This window comes from Coloeus monedula, assembly GCF_965178545.1.
Source record: "Coloeus monedula genome assembly, chromosome: 4".
NCBI lineage: Eukaryota > Metazoa > Chordata > Aves > Passeriformes > Corvidae > Coloeus > Coloeus monedula.
Genome location: NC_138784.1, coordinates 40,537,403 through 40,551,599, shown reverse-complemented (window position 1 = coordinate 40,551,599; position 14,197 = coordinate 40,537,403). Strand labels below are relative to the sequence as shown.

The window sequence follows — 14,197 nt, the reverse complement described above, 5'->3', positions numbered from 1 at the left end:
AAAGTTGCAAATCTCCATTTGCAAATATTGCTAAAAAAAGGAGGAAAGGGTAATTGGCATTGCAGATGGAAAAGCAAAGCTTCTGCTATTCTTTTACTGGAACTATTGTAACACCACCCTTTGCAGTGAATAGTACAGATGAAACCTCATTCGCTGTTTATTTTCTTGTTTAGACATCATTGTTAATAAGCAGCTCTTACTGCTGCATTATCACACACAGAAGTAGTCAAAATTAAGAACATTAACAACAAAATTAAGGTTGGATTCTTAATCTGTCTCACTGCCCATGTCAAACCAGTCATGAAGGACATTTAAATGCAAGCATTATTTACTGTATCACCTGCTTTCATTCCTGTGATATTTAAAGAACTTCTACTTTAATAGCAAAGACAGGGGAGAATTCAATATAGCCCATTTTCCAAAGCACTTTAAACAGTTGACAGAGGGGAAAAAATAAACCCATCTTTTCTCCCTTAACAACTTGCAAAGTTTCAATCTAGTTAAGCAAATTAATTGGACTTTACAAGTAACAGCAAAGTAGTATCAATGAAATTTTTTAGAATTTTTCAACATAATTTGTAGATTTCTTAAATTTTATTTATAAAATATTTCAGTATTTATAGACCACCTGATGGTGACACAAGGTTTTACACTAAATATTATCTAGAATTCATCTCAGATGTTCTCAGTAGTTGCTTGGCTGGAACAGGTCAGCAAATGGATTTTTCATTGGCCCCCTACTCCCCCAAATATTTGACATTTCAAGGGAAGTTTCCATGCTTGCCCTAAAAAGGAATGGGACTTTGAGGGCACATGGTTCTGAAGTGCTTCCAGTTCAGGCTTGAAATTAAAAAGCCACTTTTCTTTTTCCCCCAGAAATGTTAACTTTGAACAATTATTTTCCAATTTGATGCTTCTGTTAATAATCCTGATTTTTAGTTGAAAGACCAAACAACTTTGATGAAATTACATTCTCTCCAGAGAATTGTTTTCATGAAAAGACAGGAACCTTAGTTGTGGTTTTCCATGTCACACCCATGATAATGAAGGCTACAGAAGGTATTATCCTTCTTAAGAAAGCTGGTACCTCAACAGGTACCCACAAACTCCCAGAGGAGGAGTTTCCCACATTTTAAATTGAGGTTATTTGTGCCCATGCAGATGTCTGTACACATACACAAAGACGTCTCAAAAGTCGCTGTTGCAGTCTCCTTGTTTTATTGCACACCTTCACCATCTGAGCTGCTACAGCCCCAGGGCACTGGGCAACAGAAGAGTGACTGAAACATCAAGCAGTAGTACAGTATCAGACCACCCCTCTCTGTCACAGATATTTTTCTGGATTGATAACCAAGGGGAGGAAGGTAGAGGTGCAAGGTTCCCTAAAATGCATTTGCTACTATTTTTTTTATGTGCCTAACTCAACCAGCCAGTTGCTCTCAAAGGGGGGTGCAAAGAGACTGTATTAGATTAGCAATTCCAGGCCACCAGGTGATGTTTTCTTTCATCCAATAGAAGGTACTAGGCATCTGACTTTTTCCTGTCTTATGAGTAACCTCAAAAGAGGAGGGATTTATCTCATCTCTAACACATACAAATTTCTCAACCTCAGAACTGCTAGCCGGAAATCATTCTGCATGGCTGAAGCCCACCAGAGCATACAGCACATCTGGGAGGCCAAGAAGCTGCTGTTGGAGTGTTTGGCAGTATTTGGCAATGTTTGGCAGTATTGGGCAGTGTTTTACAGCAGATTTCCAGTCAGGTCCTGGGGCCATGCAGTGACACGCTGCGGTGATCGCACCCAGCCGAGCACAGCAGGCAGTGCTTCAGAGCACTCCCGGGCTCTGGCCACGGCCGGCCGCCCGCCCAGCTGCGCTGTTGGCAGAGTCCTTGGCACATGTTTGACCCATGCCAAATTCCCCTGAACTGGGAAATGTATTCCTGGGGTTCTTCTGGTAGATCACATGCCCCTGGGACTGTCTCCAGCAGGTGACACCTTGCTTGGGAGGCTAGGAGAGATCACTTGGAGCCAGTTGGCTGAGGACCTGTGAGTGTTCCCAGACACACCAATCATGCCTGCCTAGCTGTGGGGTCATGATGTGAGTCTGCAGCCAGACTCCTGGGAGAACCCAGCAACTCCTTCTAGTCCCCACTTTTTCCCAGTTGTGGGGATTGAAAGTACCCAGTATCAGAGCCAATCTTTGTATAAACCCGGCAGTGCTGTTGGCTTCTTGTCTGTATGTAGTGGGCTAGCATCCATCGTCTTGAATGCAGGTTTAACAAAACTCCTGAGCAGCACATCTGGATGTGAAGAGAAACACTACAGATTGAAACTCCCATGGCTGCAGAAACCTCCTCATGTTAAACAGAGCACTGGGACAGAAACAAATGCTCCTAAACTGTGACTTGTGATTTGTCTTTTTTGGTCTTCTTGTTGCCATACAGGATTCTTTGTATCAATACTGTAAAAGTGAGATGTGAGAACTGCTGGGCTGGTGTGTTGTAATTAAGCTTTTTACAATAGTCCTAGCGTTTTCCCCTGTGGACTGAAGGGGATATCCTGCATAAAAGACCAGGCTTGAAAAACATGGCTTACAATAGGCAGCAATATTTTCATTACATTCACTTTTCAGAGCTAGTTTAGGTGTCACTTGCCATTACTTAAATGAGACTTTAGTTAACCCTATGTGAACAAACCTTTAAGAGGGTCTGTATGCCCACACACTAACAAAGATGGTGGGCTGTAAGTGACCCTCTCCTGCCCTTTATGCCCTCCCCAGACAGGCCCTGTCCACAACCCCTGTCCATCAGTGCTCCATACTTCGTGGAGAGACTTGACTGAGGCTCCCTGAATGACAGAGCTGAGTCAGGAGAAGAGGAAGGTGATAAGAGAGGGAGCAGTGCACAGCTTCTTTAATCCACCATGTCTAAAATCAGTCCTCCTGTGCTCCCACTTCTCTGCCTCCCCTACCTGTTACGTACAGTCCATTTTCCTTTGGTTTTACCTGTCCTACTTTCAACATCAGAAGAAACATTTTATCCTTGGCTTCTCTATCCATCTTTGTGGCTTCCCTCCTCTCCAGACCTTTCATATTCTGGCCCTCATCCATTCAAGATGAGGCAATCCATGTAATAACTGTTTATTTCAGAGGGAAAAACAACCTGGGAGAAATCTCCTTCCTGATCCCATATCTAGCATTTGATTTAAACCTGAATGAATGAGCAAGGCACTCCAACAAGACATTAAGGAATTTCTTGGTCTTGAGATACACCCAGGTTGTAGCTGTTTTTGAGAGAAGATACCAAAAAGGGGTGGGGGGGACTGGGGGGGGGGGGAAGTACATATATATTCCCTTAGAAACCTACTACTGGCATGAAACTTAGATCCATTCATAATAAATTGATTTAAAAATGCAAATCAAATCTTTTTCAAACATCTACCTTCGTCTGTACCAGTAAACGAGTCCAGTTTTCATTCTACATTAACAATATCTTTTCACGATTTGTGCACATGGTCATAGTATTCACAGTGTGTCACAGGAAGCTCTAGTGGGTTACAGTCCACACAGCTCAAGCATTTGCTTTGAAAGGTTTAGACATTTTAAGTGTGCTCATGGTGAATTTCATAGTGGCTGCTTTATTTACATGCTGCCTATCAGAAGAGATCAAGTATTTCTGTTTCCCTAAATTAGCCCTCTCTGGAATATAATAGCAGCTTTCAAACTCACCACATGTTATCTATATATATTTTCAGTTATAAATAGGGTCATGTGTGTGAGTTAATGGGTTTAGTTCTGAAAGTGCCAAAACTTTGATCAACAGATGTAAAACAATTGGCTGGAAAGGGTGATTTTGATCAGTGTTTTATACATCAGTATGCATTACCTGCAGTATGACAGGAAATATAACCACTACTGAAACCTTTTAATATCTGCAAGAGAGAAAACGGTGCTTGGAAATTTAAAAAAGATTAGATAACAAAAGAGCACTTGAGGCAGTACTTCTTACACTAGTGCAGGATACGTAATCCAGTTACAGAACCTGAAGCGCAAATCATTGCAGCTTTTTTGTTTCTTCCAAGCTTTATTTAAACAATAATTCAACTATCTAGAATTACATTTACAGTACAGCAGTTCTATTTTTCTTTCTGTTCTGTGTGTTTTGTTTACATAGCCAGTGGTGGGTTTATATTTGGAAACTTCAGCTACTAAAAGAAAAAATCGGTCCCTTCATTTGCTACGAAATATTGGTAAGATAAAATTCCTGGTCTCACTGACGACAGCAGAAATATTGCCATTTCAGCCACAGGGTCACATACAAACAAGTGACTGTTGGCTTCTCCACACAGCCAGGCATCCTGTGAGTAACTCCTGTGGAGTCAGTGGGGACATCAGGGCTGCACAGGCAGGCTTCCTATTGAACAAGATGTTGACTGCAATACTGCAACACATGTAGTTTGAATAAAGCCTCCATTCTTTAATCAGTGAAACTGTCAAACTAAGGCAACTGTAACTTCTTAGTTTACATACCAGCATCACCCAGGGAAGAAATTTACTTCTGACTGAACACAAAGAAACCTCATCTACTCATTAAAATTATACCTTATTTGAAAACGCAGGCATGACATGGTTGTTGCCTGGGGAAAGGGGGAGGAACAACATGAGAATTTCTAAACATTTCCAGCCTTACCCATTTGTTGACAGACCATTGAGTTATTTTGGAAGCTCTGTCTCTGCTGCCTGACATGTCAGTTATTATACTGAAAATTTAACTGTACAAGGGCTTTGACACTGAACCTTATAAATTTGTTCCAACTGACCTTGTCTCAGTTATTTGCCAGCCTGGCACGGAGCCTTAGCAGTCATTATTTGTTCTCATGCAGTAGGTAGGGCCAGCATGGAACAGGAGATAGAATGGACCTGACATTTTACACGACTGTAAATGAGGAAGCAGCTTTAAATAAAGAGATTAGTATGCCCACCACAACGAGTATTGCATTTCTCTCAAACAGACCAAATTTAGGTTGTACAGAACTACTTCTTTGTACCCTGGGTGCGGCTGTTTGTTCTGTAGTGTTTTCAAACATTTATTTAAATTTATTTCTGTTTTAGCATTCACTTAATTATTCCTCTCTACACATTTCATGAAAATTTTTAGAGCACAGCTTTCATGTTATGGAAAAGGTACAAGTCACTGCAACACATTAAAAGCAGAAAAAGTGTATCAGGGCCCATATTCCCAACTGGATATTTCACGAAGTTTCAGAAATCTGAAGTGCACTTTTAAATCTTTCCCTGAAAAAATCACAATGAAAAAGCAAAACACAGCAAAAGCAAAAGCCAGTGAATAAATGGCATTATATTTGAAGCACCACATCTGAAAAAGTTTCAGCAGATTTAATCCTTACTTACCCAAGTGTGAGAACAAAGCATCACCTGCAGATTCTGCAAAGGTACAGTGTGCAGTTGAGCTCCCTCTGTTGGCTCTGCAGCAGCTAAAGTGCATTCAGTAACTTCTTTCTCAACACAAATAAATCACATTGGCAACACTAATCTCTAATGTAAAAAACGTTATGTTCCACTACTAAAAAAATGTGAACTTCAGTTCTAATTAGAATCATTAGAATAAACAATATTTGCGCTGGAACGGGCTCCCCAGTGAAGTGTTCACTGCAGCAAGCCTGACCAAGTTCAAGAAGCGTTTGGACAATGCCCTTGGGCACATGGAGTCACTCTTGGGAGCAGTCCTGTGCAGGGCCAGGAGCAGGACTCAATGATCCTTGTGGGTCCCTTCCAACACAGCTTATTCTGTGATTCTGTAACTCTGTAATATTTACGAAAAGGTAAAGCAGGAACTTCCAGAGACTCAGAAGTGAGTTCTGTTTATGGGTCTTGGAATGGATGTTTAGCATATAGAAATCCAAATTATCTTGCAGCTCAGTGATTTATAGGTTCTGAAAGAGAATCTCTGGATGAGTTTCTTGCACTTTTTTGTTCCATACATTCAAACAGTTGGGAAGGGAAAAAAAGCCATACCCAGTGTTTAGAGAGACTGCTCAAAAATTATCAGTGTGTGCTCTCAGTGAGTTGATGGCCCCAAAGGAGAGGTGTCTGTGCAGAACCAGCTGAAAAGCAGACATGTAAACATTATTCAAAATCTCAGGGGTGAGGCTGCAAGCAAGATGGAAATGTAGAATCTCCAGGAAATGAAAACTGGAAGTGGCAACCCATGTCCATCCTTTGGGGTTATGTTTATGGTGATAACTTCTGATAGCCATTGTGCAAAGCTGCTGTTCTTTTCTTGAAGTCAGTTTTCTCTGTTTCTTTTTCTCCTAGACGTCTGGATGCCAACCACATCAACTATGTACCCCCCAACTGCTTCAATGGCTTGGTCTCCCTTAGGCACCTGTGGCTAGACGATAATTCCTTGACAGAAATTCCTGTCCAAGCTTTTAGGAGTTTACCAGCACTTCAGGCAATGACATTGGCACTGAATAAAATTCATTACATACCAGACTATGCTTTTGGAAACCTCTCCAGTTTGGTAGTTCTGTAAGTTTTATTGATTGCTTTTTAGACACAATGTGTTTTTGCAGGGCTTGGCCTCTTGGAGAAACAGATTTTATTGCACCTTCCTGCAGTTCGACTAACATTTGCTAAACCACTTGTTTTGATCTAGCTCAAAATTTTCCATCTTAATAAAAAAATATTCAAGGGAATTAAAAAATCACCTTATCTGGTCAGCAAAACAAACAGGAAGGGATAAATTGTGTGCTCTCTAAGATTGAATGAGGGAAGATTAGAAACAGGAAATGAACGGAAATCTTTCTGGGGGACGTGGAAAGAATGCCATCCAGTAGAAAAATATGCATTTCCCTTCATAGAAAGTATATGTAGTTTTGTATTTGGTTATGTTTGCATACCGGTTCAACTAACTGAAACATGCACAGCTGGCACCAAAATCTGGAAGGTATACTATGAAGCACATGGTTTCAGCTTTTTATCTTCTGGGAATGTACCAAGTGGAAAAAATCTAGACTGGCTGGAGAAGTAACTTCAGGATGCTTTGGAAAATGTTAGCATTATTAAAGAGAGAATTATATATTTGAGGTTTACAGGCTGTCAGAAACCATAGTCTTATGTAAGACACTTAACATGTTTTAGCATACTCTAGCCCTAGTGTAAGCACTGAACCAGGCACACATCAGGGTTCTTTATTGACAGTTATAGTCAATGTCTCTGCTTACATGGGGCCCCAAAAATGGGGGTTAACAGCTGACTTGTGCTGCAAAACCTTTGCCTTCGCTTTACATTAAGTATCAACCCATTCAAGTTAAAGAATGGATGGACTTGTCATTTGATTGACCTTCTAGGCTTATGTCAACAATGGAAAAGACAAAGGCTGTCTTGAGCATTGTTCTCTAGATCCCCACCAGAAATGCAGTGGTAAGAGGACAGTTAAGAAATGCAGGAGAAAATAATTTCCTTTCATGCCATGCTTGCTTCTGCTCAGTTAGGTTTCTTTATTTGAGGTCTGCCTTGCTTATTTCTAATCTTCTGGGCTTTATAGTGATTAATAATTGAATCATTCCTCATGACCTGTAACATCTGATCTTTTTGGCTCATCAAAATCTTTGTGTGTGGTTCCACTTTCACTGGGTTGCTGCTCTATACAGTCTGGCAAATTTTCAACACAGTGCAAAAGTGCATGGTCAATTGGAGCAGGTTAAAATCTTTATAATTAAAGATCCAAATGGAATTTGAAAATGCACTCTGCATGCTAACTAAAGCATTAAAGGTCAGAGTAATAATTTAAAATAGAGTTGATTAGGTTTCTTCCTAGGGAAGGAAAACCCCACAGAACATTTTCATTTTGCTGTCAGAATCCCTGCCTTTGCTGGACAGGTAGACTCGATTTCTGTAGGTTCTGCAGAGCAGTTAGAGAGCCTCTGATCTTTTACAATATTTTCAGAGTAGAATGAAATATTTAAGGGGCCTGGCAGCCACTCATTCACAGCCTTTCTTTTCTCTTAAAGCTACTCCCTTGGTTTCCCTCCACTATAGGTGTAGGATTTTGAGGACGAAATAAAAGGAAAAGTCTGGGAAGAAGGCATACTTTTTAAATTAAATGACCTGAAGTGGCTACAATTTGAATCTACTCACATTAATGAGCTTTACTCAGAGGGTTTTTTCCATATCAGTCTAAAAGACAAAAACAGGCAGAATTCAGAGTCGTGGGGAGTGAGGGGGCAGAATTGGTTAAAATATATACAATTACTTTCAATTGCTAAATATTTTAGGAAGCCATTACTAATTTTTATAATTTCAAAGAAAGGCAAGTTACAGTGCTTCTAAGATTACTTAGTTTACTCATCATGGGGAAGCTACAACTTTTTGTGTTATGGCTTTTTGTCTTTTTGCATTCTGCACACCTAATGCTCCTTACCTGTCTGCTGTGTTATCCACCTCCTCAATGGCTGCTCTTTTGGGCCATACCCTTAACACCCCCTAAATATACATCTTCCAAATATACATCTCACACGCCACACATGGTTTTTAAGACATGTTAATTAACTAATTAGCTATCATTGAATGTGTCTACCCATTATGCAAACCCCAGCCTGGAACTCCAGGGTATAACACTTTTGAACTATCTAGGTGGTTTTAAAACAGATCCCCTCTGTGAAACCAAATCGAAGGGTGGAGAGGTATTGGGAGAAAGGGTGGAGGGTGGTAGAGGTGCCTTCTATACATGCTCTTGCAAAAGCATGATTGCATATAATCAATGCATGCCTGAAAATAAGTTTCTTTTGATTTAACCATCGAAATGTTTTGCTTTAGTCCACTTTGTGCAGTGTGCTTTCCTGACTGCGTACTTAATGTTCCCCTGCAGACATCTCCATAACAATAGAATCTATTCCCTGGGAAAGAAATGCTTTGATGGGCTCCACAGCCTAGAGACATTGTGAGTTGACCTCTTATTTGTTTCTTCTTTTTTAGAGTGTTTTCATTAATATTCTGAAAGAATAAAAATAGCCCAAAAGCCAAATGCAGGGTTTGGCTTGCCTAATCGCTACAGGATCTAAGTGATAGTTCACAATGACTCTATGTAGTAAATCCTATTTTTGACTATAAAATTAGTTTGCCTTTTTAATAAGCATTGTCAATTGATAAATTGTTTGAAAGACAGTTTTCAGCTGTGTTGAGCATTGAAAAAGAAGTGACTATTCATGAACTTATGATTGCCTAGTTTAGTACTATTTGTCTTGTTCAATCAATAAAGCTAATAGCGAGATTGGGAAATTGTCACAGTGAAAAGCTTTAACATTAAGGAACTCTTATCATAGAGGAGAGTTATAAAATTAGATGGGTTTATTTTTTTATACCTGGAAAAAACAAAAGTTCTAGGTAGTCAAATTATGCATGTGCTTTACAAGTGAGAGAAGAGAAATGTTTCTGTTGTATACAAGTTTTTGTCTTTAGAGAGCTCTGATAAAGAATAGCGCTGGTAAAGACTGAAACTTCCTCAAGTTTTTGCTATAATTCTTTTTAGACCAATTCAGAATTTCTTGAGTTTTCTAGCAAAAAATATTCTCCATAAAATGCCGAACAGGAACACAGTGTTGATGGTTAGCAGAAAGTATTTTGCTACAGTTAGTCAAATACGGATGTTGTCTGCTAGAGTCGCCCACAGACCCCAGAAATGCTACAGGGACAGTAAAACTTTGCGTGTGCTTCCCCCAGCACCTGCTGCAGTCAGCTGCATCATTTCTAGAGATTTTGGATGTTTTACCCAACCAGGACAGAGGTTAAAAACCCAGTTATGAGAAAAAAATAGTTTCAGACATGGATATTGCTAGTCTAAAAGTGACTATTTGCTTTCTCATCCACAAACCTGTGTACTGAGCACTTTCATCTTTTACTAAGATCAGGAAGCAAGAAGGTTTGGGCTTCTTGGGTTTTTTTATCACCAGTTTTGATTGCATTGATCCCTTGCCACTGAATTGCAATTTTACAGTTTGGACTTTTAGCAGTCTGTGAGTTGAGGGGAAGTCCCTTAGTGTAGCACCGGAAAGGGGGACAGGAAAGGAAGAAGGAAAATTTAATGGTTTGGTTTGTTTATTTAAGTGATATTCACATGGCACTTGGTCACAAATGGGGAAAAACAGAACAATGGAATAAATAATTGCAAGCCCAGTCCCAGCCACCTGGCATGAGCAAGATGAAAATACAGAGGACAGTCACAAACCTGGGAATGAATGTAGGTGCAGCCATTTCCCTGCAACAGGACAGTGTAGCACTTGCCTCAAGCACAGTAATTGCATAATGTATAGACCAGTTCCCAGATAGTCTCAAGATAATCTGAAGAGATCTTGGTGTAAATGACAGACGCCAGCTTTAAGATCATTTGTTTGCATTGAGGCGTAGGTCTGGAAATCACATATCACTGGAGGGCAAAACCAAAGCGTACATGCCTGTAATCTCTTCTTGTCAATAAGCAGGAGAGATTTACAAGCAGGAAGGAAAGCCTTGTTGAGTTCAGACAGCAGTTTCCTGCCTGCATTACTTCAGCCTGATACTATTTCAATTTCAATCTATTGTAAACTGTGGCTTGGGTTTTGCCTGTTTAAAAAGACTTTTGCACCAGTTTTTCCGACTGTTTTCCTCACAAAGCATTGCCAGAGAGCACCACAGTAAACTGGCATACCTCAGTTTTAGTTTCAGCCATCTCCTAAATGCTAAAGGATACACATGTCATGCTGAGGGCAGAAGTAGGATTATAATCCATTCAGCCTACCAGAATAAAATCTGATTTCTGCTGCAGGATGAGCACTTGTTAAAGCAGAGGTCACTACCTTTTTACAATTCGTGTGGTTAGAAGTATTCTCTTGACTACTGACAAGTCTTAAAATTAACAATTCAGTCAGAAATCTTTATAGAGAGATGTATTAGGCATGTAAAGCACAGCTCACCAAAGTAATTGAATATTCTAGTGAAAGACTTTTCCCTATTAATACTTTAATGTAATGAAAAGTTTGGGCAATTTATAAAACAGAAAATCCCTTAGTAGTACTTGAATTCATGTACATTGTCTTTATTACAGAATAGCTAAAATGTGACTAAAAATAGAATGCTGATAAAAAACAGGAATGATAATGTGCTCTAAAATAAAGATTTTTGGAAAATATCCATACGCTTTTGAGGATTTCCTGTCTTTTTGCTGTAGGTATTTACTCAATGCATAGAAGATGGCAGTTCATTACAAATGCCAACAATGCTATGTTATCTGTTATGCAGTGCATAACCAAAATAATAAAATTTATTTTTACGCAGAGATTTAAATTACAACGGTCTGGACGAGTTCCCCACTGCTATCAGGACACTAACAAACCTAAAAGAACTGTAAGTACAGAGCTCATATTAGGAAGAGGGATGTTTTGTCTAGTATGTGATTTTTTTTTTTTAATGCTGGTGATTTTATCAGCAATCCTTAAAAACTGATATCCTAGGAAAAACTAATAAACATGCCAACATACATAAAAAATAATTTTCAGTGTTCAACTTAGACCATTCAAGTTCTGACAACTTTTATTTTTATACTGCCTTGTGCAGCAGGTTTTTTCCAGGCACTTCCTCTTTGGAATTCAATAATAATAAACACAATTAATTCACTTTTAGTGCCAAACATAACAGTTAGATTTTGCAAACAATCCAATAGTCTTCTAGCTAAGAAGGCATGGCATCTTTATTAAACCAGTCCATCAGGTTTAATTAAATTTTACTAACTTCCCTCCCTCATTTCCATTAAATTAAAGCAATTTCTTTTCAATATGTATAGTCACTTCTTTGTAATGTTGTGAATAAAACACTTTTGTATGTGCAGGTATAGTGTGCATTAAGAAAATCAACAATTAAATGAAATTAATCAAATTTATTTTGAAAAACAGTTGAGTTATTAAAAATTAAAAGTAATTAAATCATATTTATACATCATACACATAATGTATACATCAATGCATGTTTTCAGAATTCTTTCCATTTGACTAATTTACCAAGTTAGTGGTACTATCAGCATAGATTTTTGACGAAAATAAGTAATCACATACTAGTTGGACATGGTTGTACTCCTGCTACATCACAAACTGATGTAATAACCAATTTTAAGTAGCTACCTGAGATTTTTTCCAGAGCAGGGACCCCTGGCCACTGTGGACTCCTGCTCAACACCTCCAGTGTTGCCAGAATGCAGCTCTGGAAGCGGCAGCGGGACTGTGAGTCTCTCAGCCCAAACGTTCTCAACTGCTGTTTATGCCATAAAGTAATTGATGTGAAATCCAGTGACCTCAAGGGATTGCCTTTTCGATGACCTCTGGAGTCAGTAGCCGCAAATGAATAACTCAGTTTGCGGCAAATGCGCTTGGTCCAGCAAAGTGCCTGATGTGCCTGAGGTTGCATGCTGGCCCCCACAGGATTTCACCTCCAAGGATCAAACTGTTCCACCCAAGCTCCTATGTGCAAGAAACATTTGTGGGCTGAAATTGCAACCTGACATCCCAAATCCAGCACAGATCATGAAACCATGTGGTTCCGTGCTTTGTGTGGGCCCTGGGAGCTGATCTTGTAAGGATGGGATGTCTTCCACTGATCCACGTGGGAGCCCAGCCCCACAGAGGCTCAGCTCATTGCAGGGTCACCTTAGTAAGGGTGTTTCTGGGTGGGACCTCGTGTCTCAGAGTTTCTGCCTGGGCTGAAAACACAAACTGCGACCTTTTTGTCCACAGATAGTAGCAGATATTGCTCTCTGAGCTAGTCATGGCATTTCCTTGTTTTTCTGCCTTGCAAGGAATCCCATTCAAAACCAGTCAGTTTGCTGGTTCTACATGAGATGCTGTTACTGCTTAGAGTCTGCATCTGCATCTTGTTACTGCATGCAAAGCAAGTAGGGCTGTAAAGCCTTGCTCTGTAGCTCAATGCCTAAACAAGTAAAACCAATAATGTGGGACCTGTTCAAGTAATGGCCGAGCGTGCTTGCATCAGTGAACAATTGGAGGCTTAGTAATGCATAAATTTAAGCTGGGAAGCATTCTTCATACCCGACTGAACTAATGGGAGTTTCCCACACAAATCATCATTGTTCTTTTGAAATCTTAGTTGTTCCTTTTGTTTTTCACAGTGGAGAATTACTCATATGATTGAAATCCAGTAATTAATGATGAGACAAAGATTTGGCTTCCTATCCAGCAGGCACAACTACATTTTGTTTGTGTCCGCATTTAAAATATCTCAACAAGAAGGTGGTTGTGCAGGGATCAACATTACAATATGGTGTATAAATAATTTACTTGATAAACTTGGGCCATCCAGCAAAAGAAGTAGTTGCAGTTTAACAAGCACAGGGGGAAATATATTGTTAGCTACTTAATTATTAATATCTAACTGTTAATGTTGTTAGTTCATATACATGTGTATATTTACATTATATCTATATACATACATGCATATACTCTGAATTTTAAAATGCCATTTTGAAATTTGCTTCATCTGAATGGTTTTGTTCATTTAGAAAAGTGCAGAATTTCAGCAATTTTGCTGCTTTTCTTCTTCTCTTTTTTTTTTTTCTTACCATATCATCGATTTTTTCTTTTGTAGGGGATTTCATAGCAATAACATCAAGTCAATACCTGAGCGTGCTTTTGTGGGTAATCCATCACTTATTACAATGTAAGCGATAAGAATCTTTTCAATGACTCTTTGTATTAGAGAACATGGAACTAAGTATCATATTTGCAGCTAATTGTCAAATAGCTTCTCTTGTGAGTACACTTTGTAGCACCATACAAGCATACAAGCTCATATCTTTCCAGCTTCATGGAAAGAATGGCAGTTTGCGTGCCCTGTTTAAGGGAAACAAGTAGTGGTCTCTGGCTTTGACCTTTTATTCAAATGGTTTCTTCTAAATCTCTTAGCATTACTGGCCATGTAAAAGCTGGTAAAAATTGCTCTTGGTGGACTTTGGACTGAATTCCAATCATCTTACATGAAAATGCACTTAATGGACAACTTCAAATTAAGAAATTGTAAAATAAGTGTGAGAAAAATAATGACTCATCTCGAGTAATATTCTATGAGCAAAAGCAGCATGACTTCAAAAGGGCAAAGGAACCTCTTCCTAATAGGGGAAGTAGTGACTTCTTCAT

At 39.2% G+C, this 14,197-nt stretch overlaps 1 protein-coding gene across 1 annotated transcript in view; it reads left to right on the top strand.

Annotated features, from left to right (window-relative positions):
• The window catches only part of LGR5 (leucine rich repeat containing G protein-coupled receptor 5), a gene marked incomplete at both ends in the record, with an annotated part of 87,113 nt that overhangs the window by 57,534 nt on the left and 15,382 nt on the right, over positions 1–14,197 (top strand). The window contains 4 exons of the mRNA XM_082279751.1: positions 6,336–6,551; positions 8,893–8,964; positions 11,334–11,402; positions 13,650–13,721. Of these exons, the coding sequence (XP_082135877.1) occupies positions 6,336–6,551; positions 8,893–8,964; positions 11,334–11,402; positions 13,650–13,721 (429 nt within the window). The remainder of the gene's footprint in view (positions 1–6,335; positions 6,552–8,892; positions 8,965–11,333; positions 11,403–13,649; positions 13,722–14,197) is intronic.